The 22,389-nt window shown below is 36.6% G+C and overlaps 1 protein-coding gene across 7 annotated transcripts in view; it reads right to left on the bottom strand.

Moving 5' to 3' along the window:
* Positions 1–747: 747 nt before the first annotated feature.
* LOC128983604 (major facilitator superfamily domain-containing protein 6-A) overlaps positions 748–22,389 on the bottom strand; it is a 117,154-nt gene continuing 95,512 nt past the window's right edge. For 6 of the 7 annotated variants that reach the window (XM_054402960.1, XM_054402959.1, XM_054402965.1 and 3 more), the window contains 2 exons: positions 20,722–20,892; positions 748–2,120 (listed from right to left, as the gene is read on the bottom strand). In XM_054402960.1, coding sequence (XP_054258935.1) covers positions 2,059–2,120; positions 20,722–20,892 — 233 coding nt within the window. In that variant the 3' untranslated portion in view covers positions 748–2,058. The remainder of the gene's footprint in view (positions 2,121–20,721; positions 20,893–22,389) is intronic. The other variant, XM_054402962.1, reaches the window with a different exon arrangement.

Here is a 22,389-nt window from a genome sequence, read left to right as displayed (position 1 = left end):
CCCAACCTAACCTAACTTACGAACTTAGGTTAGGTTAGGATAGGTTAGTTTAGGTTAGGTTAGTTTAGGTTAAGTTTGGTTAGGTTAGGTTAGTTTAAGTTAGTTGACTTAGTTTACTTACAATACTAACCTAACCTAACCTAAACCAACCAAACCTAACCTAACTTAAACTAACCTAACCTAAACTAACTTATCCTAACCTAACCTAACTTAAGTTCCTAAGTTAGGTTAGGTTAGTTTATCAATAACATGAGTATTGTAAGTAAACTAACCTAACCCAACCCTAAGCTAACCTAACAAAACTCAACCTAACCTAAACCAACCTAACCTAACCTAACTTAACCTAACCTAACCTAACCTAAACTAACCTATCCTAACCTAACCTAATATAAACCTAAGTTAGGTTATTTTAGGTTAGTTAACCTGTCCGGTGATGTTTTACTTAAAATGGATCGTAATAAAAACTACATATTCATGTTCAGGATGAAATTCCGTACAATTTGAGTACCCACAACATGGGTTTTGAGCAAAAAAGAATTTCCCCATTTTCCCGTTTTTCGGTGATATTTTACTTAATAGTGGTCCGATCGTAATAAAATTTACATATTCTTGTTCAGGAGGAAATTCCGCATAATTTGAGTGGACAACATGGGTTTTGAGCAAAAAAATATTTTTCCCGTTTTTCCCATTTTCCAAGAAAACAGGACGTTAAAAAAAAAAACTACAATCATTTTTGAAATCAGCGTAAAATTTCGACCATTTTGAACAAAAATTCGCGTGAGGTCTGGAGGTCGATATAATTACCATTTTGTACTAAAAAAACCCCACAGTAGTTTCCTTGTAGCAGCAAACCTAGGTACTCGTTAAACCTAATATTATTTAAATAGATTTAATTAAAAATCAATTCAGACAAATGGAAATTCGCTTAGTCGGCAGGTTTGCTGTGGCGGGGGTATTTATATAATAGTATAGATTTATAAACCAGCTGTTGAATTGTGAATTAATGTGGTTTGACAGTTCAGCTTGTTTACATTTGGGTGGCATAGCAAATTGCAAACATTGTATGTGTTCTCATGGCAGCCATGGAGACCAATCAATATTTACTTTTAAAATCCTCACCTCAGATCTTTTAAAGCCAAAGGGGCAAAGCCCATGATCAGTATCGAAGTGTGAATAGTCCTATAAAGGTCCTTGGTATGGTAGCTATATTTTTGTAAAATTTAAGCCCAGTCAGTTCAGTAGTTTATGTGCCTAGTAACAAACATACAGACAGACACCACTAGATTTTTATATAATAGTATAGATGTTTATCATTTTTTGTAAATTAGAAAGGATTCAGAAACCTAATGTGTATTTTGAATTGAATCTTATTTAAATATACAATAGTATTGATAGTTTCCAGAAATAGGCCATAGCACTTTGGAATGTCTACGTTAAGTATTTATGAAGTGAATAAAGATGTTCCTTTGAAAGTTTCAACACAAAACCATGTCTTCAACCTTTAACTATGTATAGGAACTTCAGTATCCTAAAGACAATATGATTCAACTTCAACTAATAAGTTAATCTACACCTAAAGCTACAATCAGTAAGATATGAATATTGAGACCATTAAAATAGGTAGGTAGCCTTAGAGCTTGTGGGATTTCTAACATCTCTCAATCCTCTATCTTTTCTCTTTTTTTCAATCTTTATCTTTCACTAACCTCTGATTTGCCCAAGGAACTTTTAATAAAGGATCGTCCAAAAGGTTTCAAAGGCATGTAACAGTTAGCCACTCTAAACATAAGTCTTGTCATTTTATGGGCTTCGGTGATAACAAAGTTTTGACTAATCTGACCAACTATTCCAGGAATTCTCAGAAAAATTTTTCAGCCATTCTCAAACCCCAATATGTCTAAAGTAAGTTATAATACTGTACTTAAAAAGTACGATTGTTTACAAAATGACTTCATAAAAACTTGATTGTCACCTAAATAATCCCTGTAAACAGTATGAAATACATGTTATCTTTAATAGAATACTTCTTAAAATATGTTCTTCTCTGGTTTGCTGATGTCAGGACGCCATAGCTACAAGTTCTGCAGCTTCCTTGGGAGGGTTGTATATACAGCGCTTTTCTGCAATAAAATGTTAAATATCATTAGTAAGTTTAAATTTGTTAGTGTTTGATATTTAGACAATGGTTAAAGAAAAGCTGAAACATGTATATTGAAGAAGTAGGTTCTTCTTTAACTATGTTTGTTACTTTTATGATAAAATGATTCAAGAAACTGACAGGAAATAGAATTTAATAGGTACAAGTGGTCGTCCAGTGGTTGAAAACTCTGCCAAAAATATGTCATGTAGGCGAGTGAAAATTTGAAAACTTATGTTTTCATGTCCCTGGCATTTTACTTCGTAGATACTGGATTTGTAGTTTATTATTATGTGTTTAATATTTGATGGGACGGGGTCGTTTGGGGTCGACTGGTTTGTGCCAGTCGTTTTATGTTGAAAGAAGTAGTTACAAGATTAATAAAGGTAAGTTTGTGTTTTTTGTAATTTTGGTGTGTCCATGACCGTACGTAGTCATTTGATGAAGTAGACGTGGTTTTAATTTTTGTTGATATGATATTTCAATTGCTACATTAACCTAGAAGTCCACTTTGTATCCTCGAACATGAGGTGCAGGGCTACCGCCAGAACAGAGCCAAATAACACGTGATGTCACGACCAAAGTTTCACGACCATCGCAGGTTTTTTCAAGACCAATCCAGCCTTATGGATTATACTGTGTTTGGTCATGACAATAACTTTAATATCAATATCATTGTAAATTGATCAGTTTAGTTAAATTGAAACACATGTTTTTATTATAACTAACAGTATAGTTGAAGGATTGTTTAGAAAGATTTAGATTATTCCAGACAATTCACGACCGTACCACTTGTCCCTGACCATCACGTTGACGATTTCTATCAAAAAATGTAAAAAATTTAAATATCAACATATTTTAATGATTTATACACAAAAGAAGCAAACCTCTACAAAAACATAACAATTTTTCAGGTCTCAGGTAAGTGTTTTCGGAGTTATACAAACTTAAAAGATTTTATTGGCTTTTTTATACTTTTTTAGTTTTTTTTAATTTTCTCTAGAAAGACCAAATATACCAAAAGCTTAGTGAGCTGTTTATTGTATAATGGCCATAAAAGTAAATTCATTTATAGCAAAACATAGTTATACAAATAATATTAAACTATTTTTAATATTCAGTTTTATGTCCGCGATGGTCGTGACAAAATTTTGTGTTTCTCCATCAAAGATGCTCGATTTATAAAAAATCACCAAAGATATTGCGTTACCATGGACATTTTATGAAACTTCAAATGTCAATGAAATAAAAAAAATAAAAAAAGTTTCAAAAAACGGAACAACAAATTTTAAAAGTGCTCTTCCTGAAAACGTACGTTTTTAAATTTTCACTCAGGTACCCTCATTGAATATTTTATACTGAAGAAGACATTCCATTTATATGGACCAGTTGTTGCCATTTTTTAAATAAAAACATGTAGTTGTGTGAACCATTCACAGTGTGCTTGTCTAAAGTTATATTTTCTATCTTATTTTTTGTTGCTGACATTTTTTATTGATGGGTCATAACAGTAGCTCTTAATAAGTCATTCCATAAGTTTGACTTGGTAAAAACCATCGTATATTCAAGAGAAATTTTCATTTAGATCAGCGCAATTTGTTGGTGGCTCACATCAACTACGACGAATTTAATTGAAACTGGCAACAACTTTAACATAGGGATGGAATGTCAGTTGTAAGTCAAAGGTACAGGCTTCTCTATTTTCACCCCAAGCTGTAAATAAAACATGTGATTGTAATTTCTTCCATTTGTTTTGATTTCTCGTTGTTATTTCTTCACCAGCATGGCAATCCATAAAACCCTTGTTAAATTTTTTAAATTTAAAATCCATTTTTTGGGCTTATATTTGAGCCTATTTGAATTTTTAAAGGGATTCTACACTTCTACAGGAAAATATCTTCCTAACGGTACGTAGATTTTCCCTGTGATGCACACGAGGTGAGAAAAAAGGTTTTAAAGAAACATGCTTGCCTATTAATATGTAGATAGATGACAAAAACATTAGTGTATAAATTACAAAAACCAGGAATGAACTAATTTGGTAACTATGGAAACTTATTAGAATAAATAAAAACAAAATTTAGACTATTTAAAACAAATCATTGTCCACCTGGTTTTGAACAGTCTATTGGTGCACTCACCACATATCTATTTATTTATCACCATTAATGTAATCTAGAGGCATTAAATTGCAGAAGGTTGTGAATTGTCAAATACAAGAAATCAATTACATCAAAATTCCATTAATCTGAAGTAGAAGTACTTGGGGATCCAGTTGTCAAAATTAATGTCGCAATGAAAGAAAGGCAGCACTATTTTAGAACTTTTAGGTTTATCTTGTGTACCTATAACCCTCCGAGTGTTATGTGTCATAAAAGCGACTTATAACACATCCGCTGTAGTGTTATGTGTCGCTTTTGCGACTCACAAACACTGTTTACGGCGACGTATAACATCAGCTTGTCTATTGTTTACGGCGACGGCTCTGGGACTGACTGAATCGGATTGAACTGGATCGAGTTAGGTATAGTTTTTTTCAGCAGATTCAGAGCTTTCTCCTGATGTCTGTTTCTATACGCTTTTCATTTTAGTTCCGTAAATATTGTAGTAGACAGCTGACGTGCGTATTTGTAAACAGCTTGGTTAACCTCGCACCGAAGACTGATGTGTTTTATTACGTTTATCATTGTTTTAGTGTTAAAAATCAAAAGTAGTGATATACGTGGTGCATTATAAGAAGATTTAAGTCATTTTGAAGGGCTGGTTGATGATCCTGAAGAAGTAGGTAGTGATATTGATGTAAATTATCAGCCAGATTCCTAGCTATTAACATTAAGAACATTAAGGCTATGCATTCTTTGCTAAACGCTATGTACCGAAATCTGTTTTTTGCCCATAACTTATTTATTTGCAAACCTACTTCCTTATATTATTATATTTTTGGAATCCTCATAAAATTTTGAACAAAGTGGCTATTTTAAAATATTTGTAGACCTATAAATTATAACAAGTTATTGAGCGCAAACATAATTTTTTTTCATTTATTTTATAATTTTTGAGAAATGTTAACCCCACAAAAATTGTTGAACATTTTTTTTGTAATGTTTTATATGTTACATTGAAGCCCATAATTTTCCAAACAAAATGATATATAAAATAGTATACTTTACATTGTTTTTAAGTTTCTAAGATACATTTTAATAAAACCCTGCGATTGCGCAATAAATGGGCGAACATTAAGACCAAAACTAGAGACACTTGGAGGGTGAGAGACACTTTTTACACACAACATAAGCTATGTTTAAGCTGATATTACAGAGCTAATAGTAATCATTTCAAAGGTATGTAGAGGCCTACACCTAATTTTGTTTTCACTGGTGTGATTGCACAGAGACTATTAGGCCAGACTAAACCAAATGTCGTGTTCCCAATTTATGTATTTTATAGTGATGTATTTCTTTCTCGCCTGTATGCAATTTTTACAAACTGCTTTAAATGCCTTTCTGGACAAACGCTGTAAAGTCCGGATAAATTTGCGTTTAGCAAACTGTAGGCCTATATAGAACTTAAAATATCCAATAAATAATATAGGCTAATACGAGTAATGTTTGGGTGTACAATGATTTCAAAAATAGCTACAAAAATTTTCTGCAAATTGTTAGAAATGAGAGGGTTGTTTTATAAGTAAGAGCTGTTTTTGCGTACAGCCCTGTAGTTTGTGTGTATCAATCAATCAATCAATCAATCAAATAAATCTTTATTCAACACATACAAAGAAAGAGTACATGAATGTGTACAAGAATATTTACTGCAATTTCTCATACACAATATTTTACATAATATTATTTGTTCACAGTTGAGAAATAATTAAAAACGATTTCATACATTAGCCCAAATCAACTATACAACAAAAAACATGTTTAAGTTATGTTTTTATGAATTCTCCTTAATTGCCTATAAAACTCAAGGTCAATCAGAAATCTTTTAATTTGTTTTTGAATTTGTTTAAGTTTTCCTTATTTTTTATACAAGGGAGGGAATGAATGAATTTAATTTCAACATAATTCCAACTTTTCTAGAATTTATTTTTTATGCTTTTAATGATAAAGTTTTGTTTGTTTCTTGTGTTGTAATTATGTATGTCTTGCTGTTTTAGTAATTTTGACTCATGGTTTTTAACGTGCAATATTGTTTTATAAATGTAGAGGACGTAAACTCTCAATAATCCAATTCTCAGAAATCATTTAAACAAGATACATTTTTATCAAGGTTAAGGATGCATGTTATAGCTCCTTTTGTAAATGTAAAATTGTATTTAAGTTTGCACTTACTTGTTCCTCCATAAATCTCTATTCCATAAGAAATATGAGATTGTATGTTGGTAAAGTAAACTGCTTGCAAAAAATATCTACTGCACAATGGATATAGGCGTCCAAAAGGCGGTTCACCGTTTACTGGCATCATTGGTGAACACATGGCTCCATTTTCAGCTCTATAGCTGACGTGAATGTTTCGCTGTTTTTTTAAATCGTAAAATCTTCCGCCACATGCGAGATAAGGTGAGTGATACATATTTTGTTTTGACCACAAGAAACATATTCGATGCCAACATTCATTGTCAGATGACTGAGGGTTATGGCCATAATGCAAAGAATGAGGATTAAGTGCGAAAATGGGTTGGGGTAAATATGATTGACCGTGAAAACCTTTTTCCTTTGTGGTGTTCTGTGAGAAGTCTGGGTACCCAATCAAAACACAATTACCTCCAAAATGGGTATTTTTAACCATTTTTGCACTTAACCCTCTATTATTGCATTAGGGAGAAAAAACTTCACAAATTTCTTGGCGATAAATTTTCAGCCTAAATGTTTCTTACAGTCAAACATATATCACTGACCTAATCTCGCATACGGCAGGATGTTCAATAGTTTTACAAATTTAAAAAACACACAGTGAAGTATAGATGTAAGCTACAGAGCTGCCGGTTCAACAATGATGCCAGTAACTAGTGAGCCACCTCATTGCAGTGTACATGTGATCCACAGAGCTATGCCCAAACACAGTGAAGTATAGATGTCAGCTACAGAGCTGCCGGTTCAACAATGATGCCAGTAACTAGTGAGCCACCTCATTGCAGTGTACATGTGGTCCACAGAGCTATGCCCAAACACAGTGAAGTATAGATGTCAGCTACAGAGCTGCCGGTTCAACAATGATGCCAGTAACTAGTGAGCCACCTCATTGCAGTGTACATGTGATCCACAGAGCTATGCCCAAACACAGTGAAGTATAGATGTCAGCTACAGAGCTGCCGGTTCAACAATGATGCCAGTAACTAGTGAGCCACCTCATTGCAGTGTACATGTGATCCACAGAGCTATGCCCAAACACAGTGAAGTATAGATGTCAGCTACAGAGCTGCCGGTTCAACAATGATGCCAGTAACTAGTGAGCCACCTCATTGCAGTGTACATGTGGTCCACAGAGCTATGCCCAAACACAGTGAAGTATAGATGTCAGCTACAGAGCTGCCGGTTCAACAATGATGCCAGTAACTAGTGAGCCACCTCATTGCAGTGTACATGTGATCCACAGAGCTATGCCCAAACACAGTGAAGTATAGATGTAAGCTACAGAGCTGCCGGTTCAACAATGATGCCAGTAACTAGTGAGCCACCTCATTGCAGTGTACATGTGATCCACAGAGCTATGCCCAAACACAGTGAAGTATAGATGTAAGCTACAGAGCTGCCGGTTCAACAATGATGCCAGTAACTAGTGAGCCACCTCATTGCAGTGTACATGTGATCCACAGAGCTATGCCCAAACACAGTGAAGTATAGATGTCAGCTACAGAGCTGCCGGTTCAACAATGATGCCAGTAACTAGTGAGCCACCTCATTGCAGTGTACATGTGATCCACAGAGCTATGCCCAAACACAGTGAAGTATAGATGTCAGCTACAGAGCTGCCGGTTCAACAATGATGCCAGTAACTAGTGAGCCACCTCATTGCAGTGTACATGTGATCCACAGAGCTATGCCCAAACACAGTGAAGTATAGATGTCAGCTACAGAGCTGCCGGTTCAACAATGATGCCAGTAACTAGTGAGCCACCTCATTGCAGTGTACATGTGATCCACAGAGCTATGCCCAAACACAGTGAAGTATAGATGTCAGCTACAGAGCTGCCGGTTCAACAATGATGCCAGTAACTAGTGAGCCACCTCATTGCAGTGTACATGTGATCCACAGAGCTATGCCCAAACACAGTGAAGTATAGATGTCAGCTACAGAGCTGCCGGTTCAACAATGATGCCAGTAACTAGTGAGCCACCTCATTGCAGTGTACATGTGGTCCACAGAGCTATGCCCAAACACAGTGAAGTATAGATGTAAGCTACAGAGCTGCCGGTTCAACAATGATGCCAGTAACTAGTGAGCCACCTCATTGCAGTGTACATGTGGTCCACAGAGCTATGCCCAAACACAGTGAAGTATAGATGTAAGCTACAGAGCTGCCGGTTCAACAATGATGCCAGTAACTAGTGAGCCACCTCATTGCAGTGTACATGTGATCCACAGAGCTATGCCCAAACACAGTGAAGTATAGATGTCAGCTACAGAGCTGCCGGTTCAACAATGATGCCAGTAACTAGTGAGCCACCTCATTGCAGTGTACATGTGGTCCACAGAGCTATGCCCAAACACAGTGAAGTATAGATGTAAGCTACAGAGCTGCCGGTTCAACAATGATGCCAGTAACTAGTGAGCCACCTCATTGCAGTGTACATGTGATCCACAGAGCTATGCCCAAACACAGTGAAGTATAGATGTCAGCTACAGAGCTGCCGGTTCAACAATGATGCCAGTAACTAGTGAGCCACCTCATTGCAGTGTACATGTGATCCACAGAGCTATGCCCAAACACAGTGAAGTATAGATGTAAGCTACAGAGCTGCCGGTTCAACAATGATGCCAGTAACTAGTGAGCCACCTCATTGCAGTGTACATGTGATCCACAGAGCTATGCCCAAACACAGTGAAGTATAGATGTCAGCTACAGAGCTGCCGGTTCAACAATGATGCCAGTAACTAGTGAGCCACCTCATTGCAGTGTACATGTGGTCCACAGAGCTATGCCCAAACACAGTGAAGTATAGATGTCAGCTACAGAGCTGCCGGTTCAACAATGATGCCAGTAACTAGTGAGCCACCTCATTGCAGTGTACATGTGATCCACAGAGCTATGCCCAAACACAGTGAAGTATAGATGTCAGCTACAGAGCTGCCGGTTCAACAATGATGCCAGTAACTAGTGAGCCACCTCATTGCAGTGTACATGTGGTCCACAGAGCTATGCCCAAACACAGTGAAGTATAGATGTCAGCTACAGAGCTGCCGGTTCAACAATGATGCCAGTAACTAGTGAGCCACCTCATTGCAGTGTACATGTGGTCCACAGAGCTATGCCCAAACACAGTGAAGTATAGATGTAAGCTACAGAGCTGCCGGTTCAACAATGATGCCAGTAACTAGTGAGCCACCTCATTGCAGTGTACATGTGGTCCACAGAGCTATGCCCAAACACAGTGAAGTATAGATGTCAGCTACAGAGCTGCCGGTTCAACAATGATGCCAGTAACTAGTGAGCCACCTCATTGCAGTGTACATGTGATCCACAGAGCTATGCCCAAACACAGTGAAGTATAGATGTAAGCTACAGAGCTGCCGGTTCAACAATGATGCCAGTAACTAGTGAGCCACCTCATTGCAGTGTACATGTGATCCACAGAGCTATGCCCAAACACAGTGAAGTATAGATGTCAGCTACAGAGCTGCCGGTTCAACAATGATGCCAGTAACTAGTGAGCCACCTCATTGCAGTGTACATGTGGTCCACAGAGCTATGCCCAAAATTATTTCCAAAATTAATAATTTCTTTTATTTTAATTAAATTTTAATATTTTTAACATTGGCCTTATGGGTTGCCTAGTAGCCATGATGGTTTTACGAAAATAGAAACAAAAGAAACATTACACATGTTTATGACAAACCAGCAATTGCAAAGTATTACAGGCGTTATTTCAAAACGAGTAACAGTCACAATTTCCGATGACTTAAAAGAGTCAACTCAAAGATAATGTAATCAATCACTCCAGTCATCAAAACTGAAAACGAACTCACTCTCAAAACGAACGCTCTTGTGTGTATCATGTGTGTACTATGAACAGCTGTAATAAATACAAACTATTCGTCTGTTTAAGTAAACAAGATCTTTTCTTCATAAGATACTAGCTGTACCCGCGGGCTTTGCCCCGTTTAACTTCATAAGTGAGCTCGTTCGCATGGCTCAATCAAGTCCTGGTTGAAGTTCGTTCGCTACGCTCACTCACCTTTTGGTTGCAAATTAGCTGTTGTCGTAAATGTAAAAGAAATAATAGTGCTGCACTCTGTTGGTAATCCTTGTAACTTAAATGCTATTGATAATCATAGAACAGAACCAACTTGTTTAATTGAAACATCTGTTAAGATTCATTAATTCCATTTAAATATGAGAACTCATAAGGTTAACGTGGGAAACTCCAGAGCCACTGGGGCGGAGCCCGAGAGTCCGATCAGAATAAAAACAGCTTAGTTTTCCTATTTAATGCCTAAAGAATCAGTGTACCAAATTTCAGCCTCCTAGGTAAATGGGAAGTAAGAGAATTAGTGATGAGTGAGTGAGTGAGTCAGTCAGTCAGTGAGGGCTTTGCCTTTTATATATATAGATGCCTTGTGATTTTGATGGCCTGTGGGGCAAAGCCCATGGACTTGTATTACGTAGGAATTGCTGAAAGGGGGTGTGCTAAAAAATAGCATATTGAAGTGTTTTTGTAAGGTTATTGGTTAGAGAGAAACCACAAAAAATAGTAAATTTAAAATTCCCATGTTATTCTTATGAAGAATAAGTTAACTGTTGTAGTTTGCTTGTTAAAGGATATAGATCAAACATGGTAAATCTATTAATTATTTACTTGCTCCTGCCTGTTCTGAAGTATGAACTGAGGAAAGTTGATTGGGCAAATGAAACAAGTATAGGCCTAACTCAGAACCAACTGCCTTTTGATAGCTTTATCAGTGTTTTTAACTATAAATTCAATTCTATCTTTCCTACAACAATTTTCAAAAAAAAGTCAAATAGGCCTTGTAATGCCAGGCGTGGATGTGCGCAGCAGGATAAACCATGGTATTCACCTTACCTACGTCATCTTAAAAACCTCGTTAAGATTATCAATGACCATGTCAAGTCCACCGAGTCACCGATTGAGAGAAATAAATTATTTGCCCTATATCTTAAAACAAATAGGCTGTACAGAAATAAAGTTTCAGAGGCCAAAAAGGCTTTCAATGTAAAAGTTATAGAGCAGTCCTCTAATAAATGCAAAGCTGCCTGGAGTATCGTTAACCAGCATCGACCAAAAAGGCCTAAAGTTGGCTGTTCTGCCAGCCCTGATGACTTCAACGGCTTCTTCCTTGATTCCGTGGATGAAATAGTGGCCAGCCTACCCTCCGTCAACTTTAACCCTCTGAACAACGTAGTGGGACCAGGTCTTCGAAACTGGCGTGAAGTAACCCCAGAAGAGATCTGTCAGATTGTTAAGAACTTAAAGAACTCTAAAAGCCCGGACATCTATGGGGTCTCATGTAATGTTCTAAAATCTGTAATCAGTGATATTGCCTCTCCTCTGTCATCGGCTATAAACAACTGTCTCAGGGATGGTATTTTCCCGGATTCCCTCAAGATAGCGCGGACAGTTCCAGTCTATAAAAAAGGTGAAACCGAAGAAATTAAAAACTATAGGCCTATATCTGTGCTACCAGTGTTGTCTAAGGTAATAGAGACTACGATCAAGAACCAACTATGCAGCTACTTTGAGTCGAACAACTTACTGAATGAAGCTCAACATGGTTTTCGTAGAGGGCGTTCCACAACAACTGCTGTTTTATCCTTGGCTTCCAGAATAACTGACACCTTTGAATCTGGAAACTCACTGGTTCTCACCCTCTGTGATTTGAGTCGTGCGTTTGATTGCGTGCCACACGACATTCTGCTTAGCAAGCTAAAATCATATGGGGTTGAAGGCACCACGCTACAAACAATCTCCAGTTATTTAACTAATAGGAGGCAAATTGTATCCCTGGAGGGAGCGAATTCGGCCAGTAAAGAAATCTCCTATGGTGTTCCCCAGGGCTCTGTCCTAGGGCCTCTCCTTTTCCTGATATTAATTAATGACCTAGGAATAGACGGACAGGCATTACTATTTGCTGATGACACAACATTGGTGACGGAAGGTAGATGTATTGAACGGGTTAAGAGGGAAGCAAGTACATTGCTGGAGACAACAATGGAGTGGTTCGCTTCAAATAAGTTAAAATTAAACGAGGACAAGACCCAACTCCTGATCTGCACTCTTGGGAGACAAATTGCTGCTGAAGAGAATCAACCAGTAAAGTTGCTTGGTTTCTGGCTTGACCAGAAATTAAACTGGGATCACCATATAGCCCAGATTTGCACCAAATTATCTCGAGTGATCTTCCTCCTCAGAAAGCTACGTCATGTGGTCACTGAGCAGTACCTTGTTACTGTCTATTTCTCGCTGTTCCACAGCCATATCTTGTATGGTATACTCATTTGGGGTCACGCTCCCGCATGCAGTAGATTGTTGATACTCCAAAAGGAGGCGTTGAGAGTGATAACCTCTACTGAAATAACAGGCAAAGATTTTACTCATAGGCCTATCTTTCAACGTCTCGGCATACTGACTGTTTATGGACAATATGTCCTCAATTGTCTGATACACGTACGCCAGAACATCTCTGAGTATGGAAGAAGACAAGATATACATCAGCATAACACCAGGAACGCTAGAAATCTCGACACCCCTCAATGCAGACAGTCCAAATCCCTGAATAGCTTCCCAGTGACCGCAATTAAACTCTACAATAGTCTGCCTGAAGAAGTCAGAAGTATGGATGTGGCTGGGTTTAAAACCTCAGTGAAGGAAAAACTTCAAAATAGGCCTATTTACACATTTAAAGAATTAGATGACGTGCCACTTTTTTAACTCGCCGCCATCTCAGTTTACTTTTTAAAATAAATTTGACGCAGTCCATCCGGAATCCCGGTCAGAGACGAAGCCTTCAAGTATCAAGTACAAGTATCAAGTATTAAGCTATTAATGTTTTACAAAAAAACACACTTTATTACCCCTGTAACAGCAAACCTAGGTACCTACTCGTTAAACCTAATGTTATTGAAATAGATTTAATTGAAAATCAAATCAGGCAAATGGAAATTCGCTTAGTCTGCAGGTTTGCTGCGGCGGGGGTATTTTAGTATTTGACAGCAAAACATTATACACTAATATTGACTAATACAGTAGACCCCTCTTATCCGGACACCTTTTAACCGGACATAGGTTTAACACCGTACATACACATAGGTTTAACACATAGGGCTACACTCGGCGGAATCGACATCTCTTTAACTGAAAAATTATTATTAGCATATCCTTTTAACCAGACTAGATCGGCAGGAAGTGGGAGGCACTGAAATGAATGTTCTCGTGGGATCGATATGAGACCAGTGATCACCTATCTAAATACAATGCTCTCCTAAATTTGTCAACTATTTGGGGTAGTTTTTGAGTGATTCCCGTGGTGTGCACATGTATCGTTAGTCGCATTCATACCATGTGTACAGTACCCTACAGTAAATTGTGGTTGTTGTGAATGTTTGTACCGAACGTTAAAGTACAGTATATTACCATGTCCAGTATACTGCTGCATGCATTTTCTTTTTTGTACGTAGGCTAGTAGTTTCAATGTGACTATCCATATATTTAGTGTGTTTTCTTTAAGAGAATGAGTGAGAAACGTAGGCTAAGTTGTGACAGTTGAACCAAAGCTTAATGCAACTGAACGCCTGGATAAAGGAGAATCGGTAAAAATAATTTGCGATGAACTGAATGTAGGAAAGAGTACAATTTACAACTGGCAAAACAGCAGCCTCTAAAATGAACACAAAGGACATACATTGGAAAACTGGCATGAAACAGGACGAAGTTTCAAAACAAGGTTTAAAGAGCACAGACCATTAAATACCTTTAAAATTATGTATAACATGAAATATGTTTACATTTTAAAATTTTGAGATTCAAACTAGTGACCCTCAGTTTTCGGCACAACTTATATTGGAAAAAAGTATATCAAGATATTTTTACGTTATTCCTTGGGGTCGATTTATGGGGAAATGATTTTATTTCATCCTTGTACGGTAAGCCGTTTTTCCGTAATCAATTTGAGACACCTTACTTGGGACACCCTGTATAGGCCTATGAAATTATAGTATGAGATTAACTACTTTTACCTACGACCGTTTTTTTTAAGAAGCCGTTTCAGTTCAGTTATTAGAATTGAAATGTTTCACATAACAGCATTGTTTACTTTCATAACAGCATAGTTTTACTCATAACAACACGGGTAATGGACCAATGAAGTTCAAGGATTGAGAGAGAAGAATTAAAATTGTAATGATTCGAACTTCAACTAATTAGTTGTTCAGGCCAATTAATTTAATTGTTGAGTGGTGCAATTAGGTTTTGGTACTGTTGTTTTACACTACACACCTACCTTCTTAAAGTGATGAAAACTATAAAGATAAAATTAGAAAAAAACTAGACTTTTTAAAACCACACTTCTATTTTCAACAACTCATATAAAACTATTATGACAACAACAAAACAAAACCATATGACAATTTAAATTAGTCAAAAGTAAATATGCATCAAATCACAGACTAGGAGATATAACATCCTCCCACCGAGTAGTATTACTACTCAAACATGAACCTTTTTTGAACTTTGATTTTTAGTCCAGCTTGTGAGACGTGCTCCCACCGTGGCGGCTAATAATTCCAACCTTGGAATCGTAGTTTTATTCAGAGGAGCAACTCTTGATTTTGCAGACAATAATTGGACTCTTACTTCATCTTCAATTTCAACTCTCAAGTAAATAACTGTAGCATAGGCATCTTTACTTGCGTCGCAAAATGTATGAATACTACAACCATTTGAATCCATAGTCATTTTACCTATCCATCGGGGTATTTTCACTTTTTCAACAGCGCTTAACTCATTATACCACAGTATGAATCGTTTACTGATGTCTGAACTTACTTCAGTGTCCCAGTCAATTTTCAAGTCCCACATACTTTGCAGAAGAAGTTTAGGAAACAAAGTAACAGGGCAAAGGATACCAATTGGATCAAAGATCTTGTGAGATATGGATAAAATGTCTCTCTTTGTGATTCGAGACACGTCCAAATCTTTAACCCTCCGAGTGTCCATAGTTTAGGCCTTAATGTCCACCTATTTTTGGCCCCTTTGCAAGGTTTTATTAAAACGGATCTGAGAAGCTTAAAACAATGTTAATTCTAATGTTCTATATACCATTTTGTTTGGAAAATCATGGGCTTCAATATTATATATAAAACATAAGGAACATTTTTTCAAAAAAAAAATTTTTAGGTAAAAAAAAATATAATTTCGAAAATTTTCAAAAAAAAAATAAGTTCGCGCTCAATGAAATTGTATAAATTATAGGCCTATAAATATTTGAAAATAGCCACTTTGTTCTAAATTTAATGAGGATTACAAATATATAATCATATAGCGAGGTAAGTTATCAAATAAATAAGTTATGAGCGAAAAACGGATTTCATTACATAGCGTTTAGCTAAGAATGCATAGCCTAACCATAGCTAGGAATCTGGCTGATAATTTACATCAATATCACTACCTACTTCTTCAGGATCATCAACCAGCACTTCAAAACCACTTAAATCTTCTTATAATGCACCACGTATATCACTACTTTTGATTTTTAACACTAAAACAATGATAAACGTAATAAAACACATCAGTCATCGGTCCGGGGGAACCTAGCTGTTTACAAATACACGCACGTCAGCTGTCTGCTACAATATTTTCGGAACTAAAATGAATAGCGCTTAGAGATAGACCTCTTTAGAAAGCTTAGAATATTACGGAAAGAACGATACCTAACTCGATCCAGTTCAATCCGATTCAGTCAGTCATAGAGCCTTCGCCGTAAACGATGTTTGTGCGTCTTAAAAGCGACGCGTGACCCTACACAAAGTGTGTTGTGCGTCGTTTTTATGACGCGTGACACTCGGAGGGTTAATACAGTTCGTCACGTTAAAAAACAGAACGTCCTCAATATAGTTCCATTGAACTCCCAAAACATTAGTGACGAACTTGTTATCTCCTTCTTCAATGACGCTCGTGGCATGCCATCCTCTTAAATCAAACTTAGCGGCAGCCATAACTTGTTTCGATTCTTCAACAAAGTGTTTTAGTTCCTCATAAGTATCTACACTGGTCGAAACATTGTCCACGTAAAAACTTTTACTCAGCTTCTTTACCACATTATCATCAAACTCCTGAGAAGTCATAGATTTTTGAAGATGCAGATCAATTACTGCCCCTAGAAGAAATGGACTACATTTCACTCCAAAAACAACTCTTTTATGGCGGTAAACAATACTTCGGCTTCTTTCATTGATGTCAAACCATAAAAACCGAAGAAAATTTCTATCTTGTACATTTAACGATATCTGTAAGAAGGCTTTTGCTATATCAGCAATAACTCCAAACTTCCCTTCCCTAAAACGCATCATAACAGAAGGAATCAGTTCAATTAAATTTGGTCCATTTTCAATACAGTCGTTCAATGAGGGTGAAAACTTGGTCTTTGCTGATGCATCAAACACTGGACGAATTCGTGTGGTAATACTACTCTCCTTCAATACAGGTCTATGTGGCAGGTAGTGAAAGTTGTTGTTCAAATCGTCAGAAGGTACAGCTTCAATGATGCCATCACTTAACCACTGTTTAAAAACTGAGTCATAGTCTTCGGTTAAATTGTTACCATCCAATTTCTTTACAACTGTTGATAACCTCTTTTCGGCTAACTCTCTGTTACTAGGCAAAGGAGGATGACAATCAACCCAGGGCAAACTTACTTCATATCGACCTTCTTCATTTATAGTGGTAGTTTTTATAAAATGCTTTTTAACTGCCAAAGCCTTTTGCTCTTTGGAAACTGATTCACTTGTATCAGTAATGCCTATAGTGTCTAATCTCCACAGTTCCGATATGTCAGCATCAATAATAAACATTGATGTTACAACAGTGGAGAGTGTAGTTGAACCTGTACTACAACTAATTATAGCCTTACCCATCAGTGTCCATCCCAGAAGAGTTTCCATAGCCACTAGTCCAGATTTCAGTTGAATCATATTTCCAGTGAATAGTTTACCCGCTATATCCGCTCCAATCAAAATACCAATTGGTAGCTCGGTCTCATGTATGTCAGTCAGAGAAACATTTTTCTCTAAAAGTTCCTGTATCCAGGGACCTTCGGTAACAGGTGGAATTTCCCCACATATGGTAGTTTGACTCAATACCTCAAAGTTGCAGTTGTAACTGTAATCTTGACTGGTTAGAAACACACGATGTCTGTTATGAATTACTTCACCAGATTTGACATTACCAAAAAGAGAGTGTATGATTGTTTCTTCTCCTAAGCTTTCGTAATTCATTTTTTCAGCCAAGTCCTTTAAAATGTAAGAACGCTGTGAACCAGAATCAAAAAGAATGTGAACAGTCTCAAATTGATTACTACCTGGGGTTCTTAATCTTGCCTTAACTGTTTGCAGAAACACTTTCACTTTGCTACTTGATTTATTGGCCAAAGCGGTATCTTCCACTACTGTCATTTCTTTAGATACCTCATCAACACATTTGCTTACACACTCATTCACTACTTCTTTGGAATGAATACTAGGACACATTATAGGATAATGTTTCCTTTTACAATTAGAACATGACAAATGAGCTCTACAATTCTTAATACGGTGACCAGGCTGCAAGCAAAGGAAACAGCACCTCTTTTCCTTTAAAGTGGACACCTTATGAGACAATGGCAATTTCTGAGCAGCAAAACAGTTACTACTCTTATGATTCTTATCACAAAAGACACACTTTGTATAAGAGTTTTGAGTTTTACCAGAGGACATGAGGCATGAAGCTGTTGGTATGTCTATCTTACCTGGTTGAGTTTGAGGTGACCTTTTAAAAGATTTCTCCTTCCCAGAGCTACTTATCCCAAAACCTGCCATGGCTAGACCGATTCTCTGTTCCCCTTCAACTTCAGACAACATAAACTTCATTAAATTGTTGAGTCTTTCCTGAGGGTCTGTACCTACTTTCAAAGGGCTTCTTTGCCACGCCCTTAAGAGATCTTCAGGCATACAACTTTCAACTAACGGGTATAACATGGAGGAACATTTATCTGTTGTAACTCCCAAGGTATCTAATGCACGCATATGAGACTCAAGTTTGTCATATAAACTTTGTAAGTTCATTGTGTTCTTGCCTCCTAGAGCATTTTGTAAAACAATTTTCAAGAGTTCCCTGACATAAACCTCTACCAATAGGTCATCTTTACCAAATCTGGCTTTCAAACATTCAATTGCTTTTGGATAGTTTGCACCAGTTGGAGGAAAACTCTGAACTACATCAAAAGCTCTTGATCCGGTAACTATGGATTGCAATAAATATTGAAACTTATCTTCTGAATCAATGTCTGAGTCACTATGAATTTTGCTAAACTGACTCCAGAAAGGTAGCCAATTGATCAATTCTCCATCAAACTTTTTGATCTCAATTTTAGGGAGCTTAAATTTCTTCTTACTAGCATTGTTACAGCAAGATCCAGAATGAGCACTAACTACATCGTTACTTTGTTGTAGTAAATTCTGGACTCTTAATTTTACAGCTTCAAACAAAGCTAAATATTCTCCAGCTAAGATTGTTTCAGCTAACAGCTCATCTTCAGAAACATTATCATTATTCAATAACAAATCAAAGATCTGAGAATTCAAAACCTGGAGTTCATCAACCTTTATCTCCAAAAGCTTTAGAGTGGTTTGAATTTCAATTTTGTTTGTGGTTTCATTTTCAACTAATCTGTTTAGTTTGTTCAATGTTTTAGAAAAATAAGCCCTATATACTGTTCTATTTTTCTTTAGATTTTCCATCATAGAGATAGGTGAAAAACAAGTCCTGTCACGGTCGCCAAATGTTGTTTTACACTACCTTCTTAAAGTGATGAAAACTATAAAGATAAAATTAGAAAAAAACTAGACTTTTTAAAACCACACTTCTATTTTCAACAACTCATATAAAACTATTATGACAACAACAAAACAAAACCATATGACAGTTTAAATTAGTCAAAAGTAAATATGCATCAAATCACAGACTAGGAGATATAACAGGTACAATGAGAGGTTACAAACGAAAACATAACCTCTCTTAGAAGTTATGAGTAGTGATAAAGTGATTAAAACACTGTCGTAGGTAAAGTAGCAACTCGCGTAAACAACATTCGCCAAGGCTCGTACCTTAAATTTTCTACTTGTGTCGTTAACAATATCTTTACGCAATTGTTGCATAAACTACTATAATAGCTTACTAAGACTTGTATAATGGACCAGTTTACAATAAATATTCAATTTAGTTAATAAATAGATGAATTATTAGCTTAAGGAAATTGAAAAATATAGTAGTTATTGTAAGACTTATTTTTAATGGTAAACCACATATGGCATGTGAAATTAGCTTTTTAAGTGTTAAGTTTGTGCTTAAAAAATGTTTTAATTAGTAATTTCAAAACTACGAGTACATTAGAATACCATCATGTAGGCCTATGTCAAATTTACAATAATGAATGTGTTGGTTACATGAATAGTAACAAAATGTATAAATTATATAGGAATCATAACTGCTGCTTACATTAACAAAGTCTACAATATTACTATTTTAACAGATTAGGCTATAGACTAAAAAAGAAGATTTGGCTGGATGACATTGATCAAAGACTGCTCAGAGTATACTAATAGTTTTCCCCTGGCACTAAGAATTAATGATTTAGTTTAGATTAAATCACGAATTACAAAAAAGAAATTAACAACTTATAAACTTAATAACTTATCCCACTTTGATGAAGAAATAAAAATGAGATACGGATGTCTCACTTGACTCTGCTTTGTCAAAAGTCTGATCTTCATCTTAAAAGTTCCGACCTGTAGCAAACAGAAATAATGCATTAGTAGGCCTAGGCCTACTACGACGGAAGCAAATATCTGACTCAGTTAAAAAAATGGAGTGTGAAGGCCTATTCGGTTTATTCATTGTAGATGGAACATCTGCCATCAGCACTTGATCTATGTGCAAAATGTAGCCCTTAACAACAAAAAATATCAGAAAAGAGGTACTGATCACCAAAGTGCTTACAAGCGCTGATAACCTAGATGTAACTCTGGTTGATTGGTCTGTACCTGTTGTGTGCTGTATAAATTGCACTGATAACTGGTAATCCCTACTTAAATAATGTTTTGTGTTCCTTAATTAATATGTTTCTATAAATTAAGCTTTACTAAACACAAGACATACCAAGTTTTTGTTCACTAACAGACTTTACGTTAGTTTCCTTGAAGAAAATGACATTAAGAAGCCAGTGTGAAATGCTGCATACTAAGGCAAAGACACTGAACACTCTGAAAGCTGAACTTCCTCCTAGAGACCTGTACAGGATTCCCCCCATCAGGCTGCCTACAGAGTAGCCTGCAATTCCAAACACAACATATTAGTATTAGACAATAAAAATGTCAACTGACTAAACTAGGGTTGCTTTCAGAGAGGTGAAAGCTAGTTGAGCGGAACAAACAAGATTTGTTATTTGTATAAGTAACTAAGTTAAAAATTCAATAGATGTACTAATGCTTGTTTTATTGATTAAAATTATAACTTAATTCAAATTTTTTTTACTACATCTTGTTATTCAGATACCTCTTCCAAAAGTGGATTATGGTAGTTTTGACCAGGAAAGTATTACAGTAGTTGGAATCCGATATTAACATCCAAAAAGCTAGCTTTGATGTTATATTAACATCAAATTCAACTGTAGCTTACAACAAAAACATTGGACTTCATTTTTCACCCTTACAATCGGTTAAAGTATTTAAGTATAAAATACCCCCGCCGCAGCAAACCTGCAGACTTAGCGAATTTCCATTTGCCTGATTATATTTAAACTAAAATGTCTCCTTAAAAATATCACATTTATTCCCAATTCAAACAGAGTTAGTTTAATGAGTACTAGGTTTGCTGCAACAGGGAGGGTAAAAAGTTTTTTTTAATGTAAAATATTAAAAGGTACTGTGGTTTAGTAAGAAATTAATGTATTTTCCAAATTTGATCAAAATATGTTCATAAACAAGCAAACAACAACAGTTGACTTATTCTCCATTAGAACTAGTAGTACGCTTATTCTGCGCGTAACAGGATGAGTGAACATGAGCGCAATAATGAAAGAGTCAACCTACACCTAGCACACTTACCGGTGTCACTGGTGTACACAATAATGTTATTTGTATGGGCAAATCAACCCATGAGTCGGGGCAAATAATGGTGAGTCGGTGACTCAAGTCGGTAGCGTCACGCGAACTTCGGGCCCAAGGCAGTGATGTCGTGAGTTCGGATCCTGGTCACTGCCACTAAATTTTATCAGTACAGTTCACCTTTGTACTGTACCGGCTCACCAATTGCTTTGCTGTAAACGATCCACGCACGGGCGAGGTTAAAAGAGGCTGGACCAACCTCTTAAAAAAACCAAATCTCAGTCAACAACAATCCTAACTTCTCGTCCATTAATTAACCAAAGTCATTGGTAATATACGTAATGTATTTCCTGTTTCCCTCTCTTCTCATAGCATTTTATTATTGCAGATACGTTAATCTAACTGTCACAAAGAGTTCCCACACCCTGGACTGTTCACCTTGACTACTTTCTTTACCACTTCCTACGTCGTGGACCTGTTTACCACTCCTCTCATAGCATTTTATTATTGCAGATACATTAATCTAACTGTCAAAAAGGGTTCCCACACTCCGGACTCCTCGCCTCGACTACTCCCTTCACCACTTCCTACGTCGTGGACCTGTTTCCCTCCCTTCCCATAGCATTTTTAGAATTGCAGATAATCTACATTATTCTAATTATCACAAAGGGTTTCTACACTCCGGAATGCTCGCCTCGACTATTTCCTTCACCACTTCCTA

This window comes from Macrosteles quadrilineatus, unplaced genomic scaffold (genome assembly GCF_028750875.1).
Source record: "Macrosteles quadrilineatus isolate MER2022 unplaced genomic scaffold, UCM_ALF_1.0 Scaffold_1__1_contigs__length_201487025, whole genome shotgun sequence".
In the NCBI taxonomy this organism is placed as follows: Eukaryota; Metazoa; Arthropoda; class Insecta; order Hemiptera; family Cicadellidae; genus Macrosteles; species Macrosteles quadrilineatus.
Note: the sequence above shows the minus strand (reverse complement) of the source record. Positions and strands in the feature narration are given on the sequence as shown.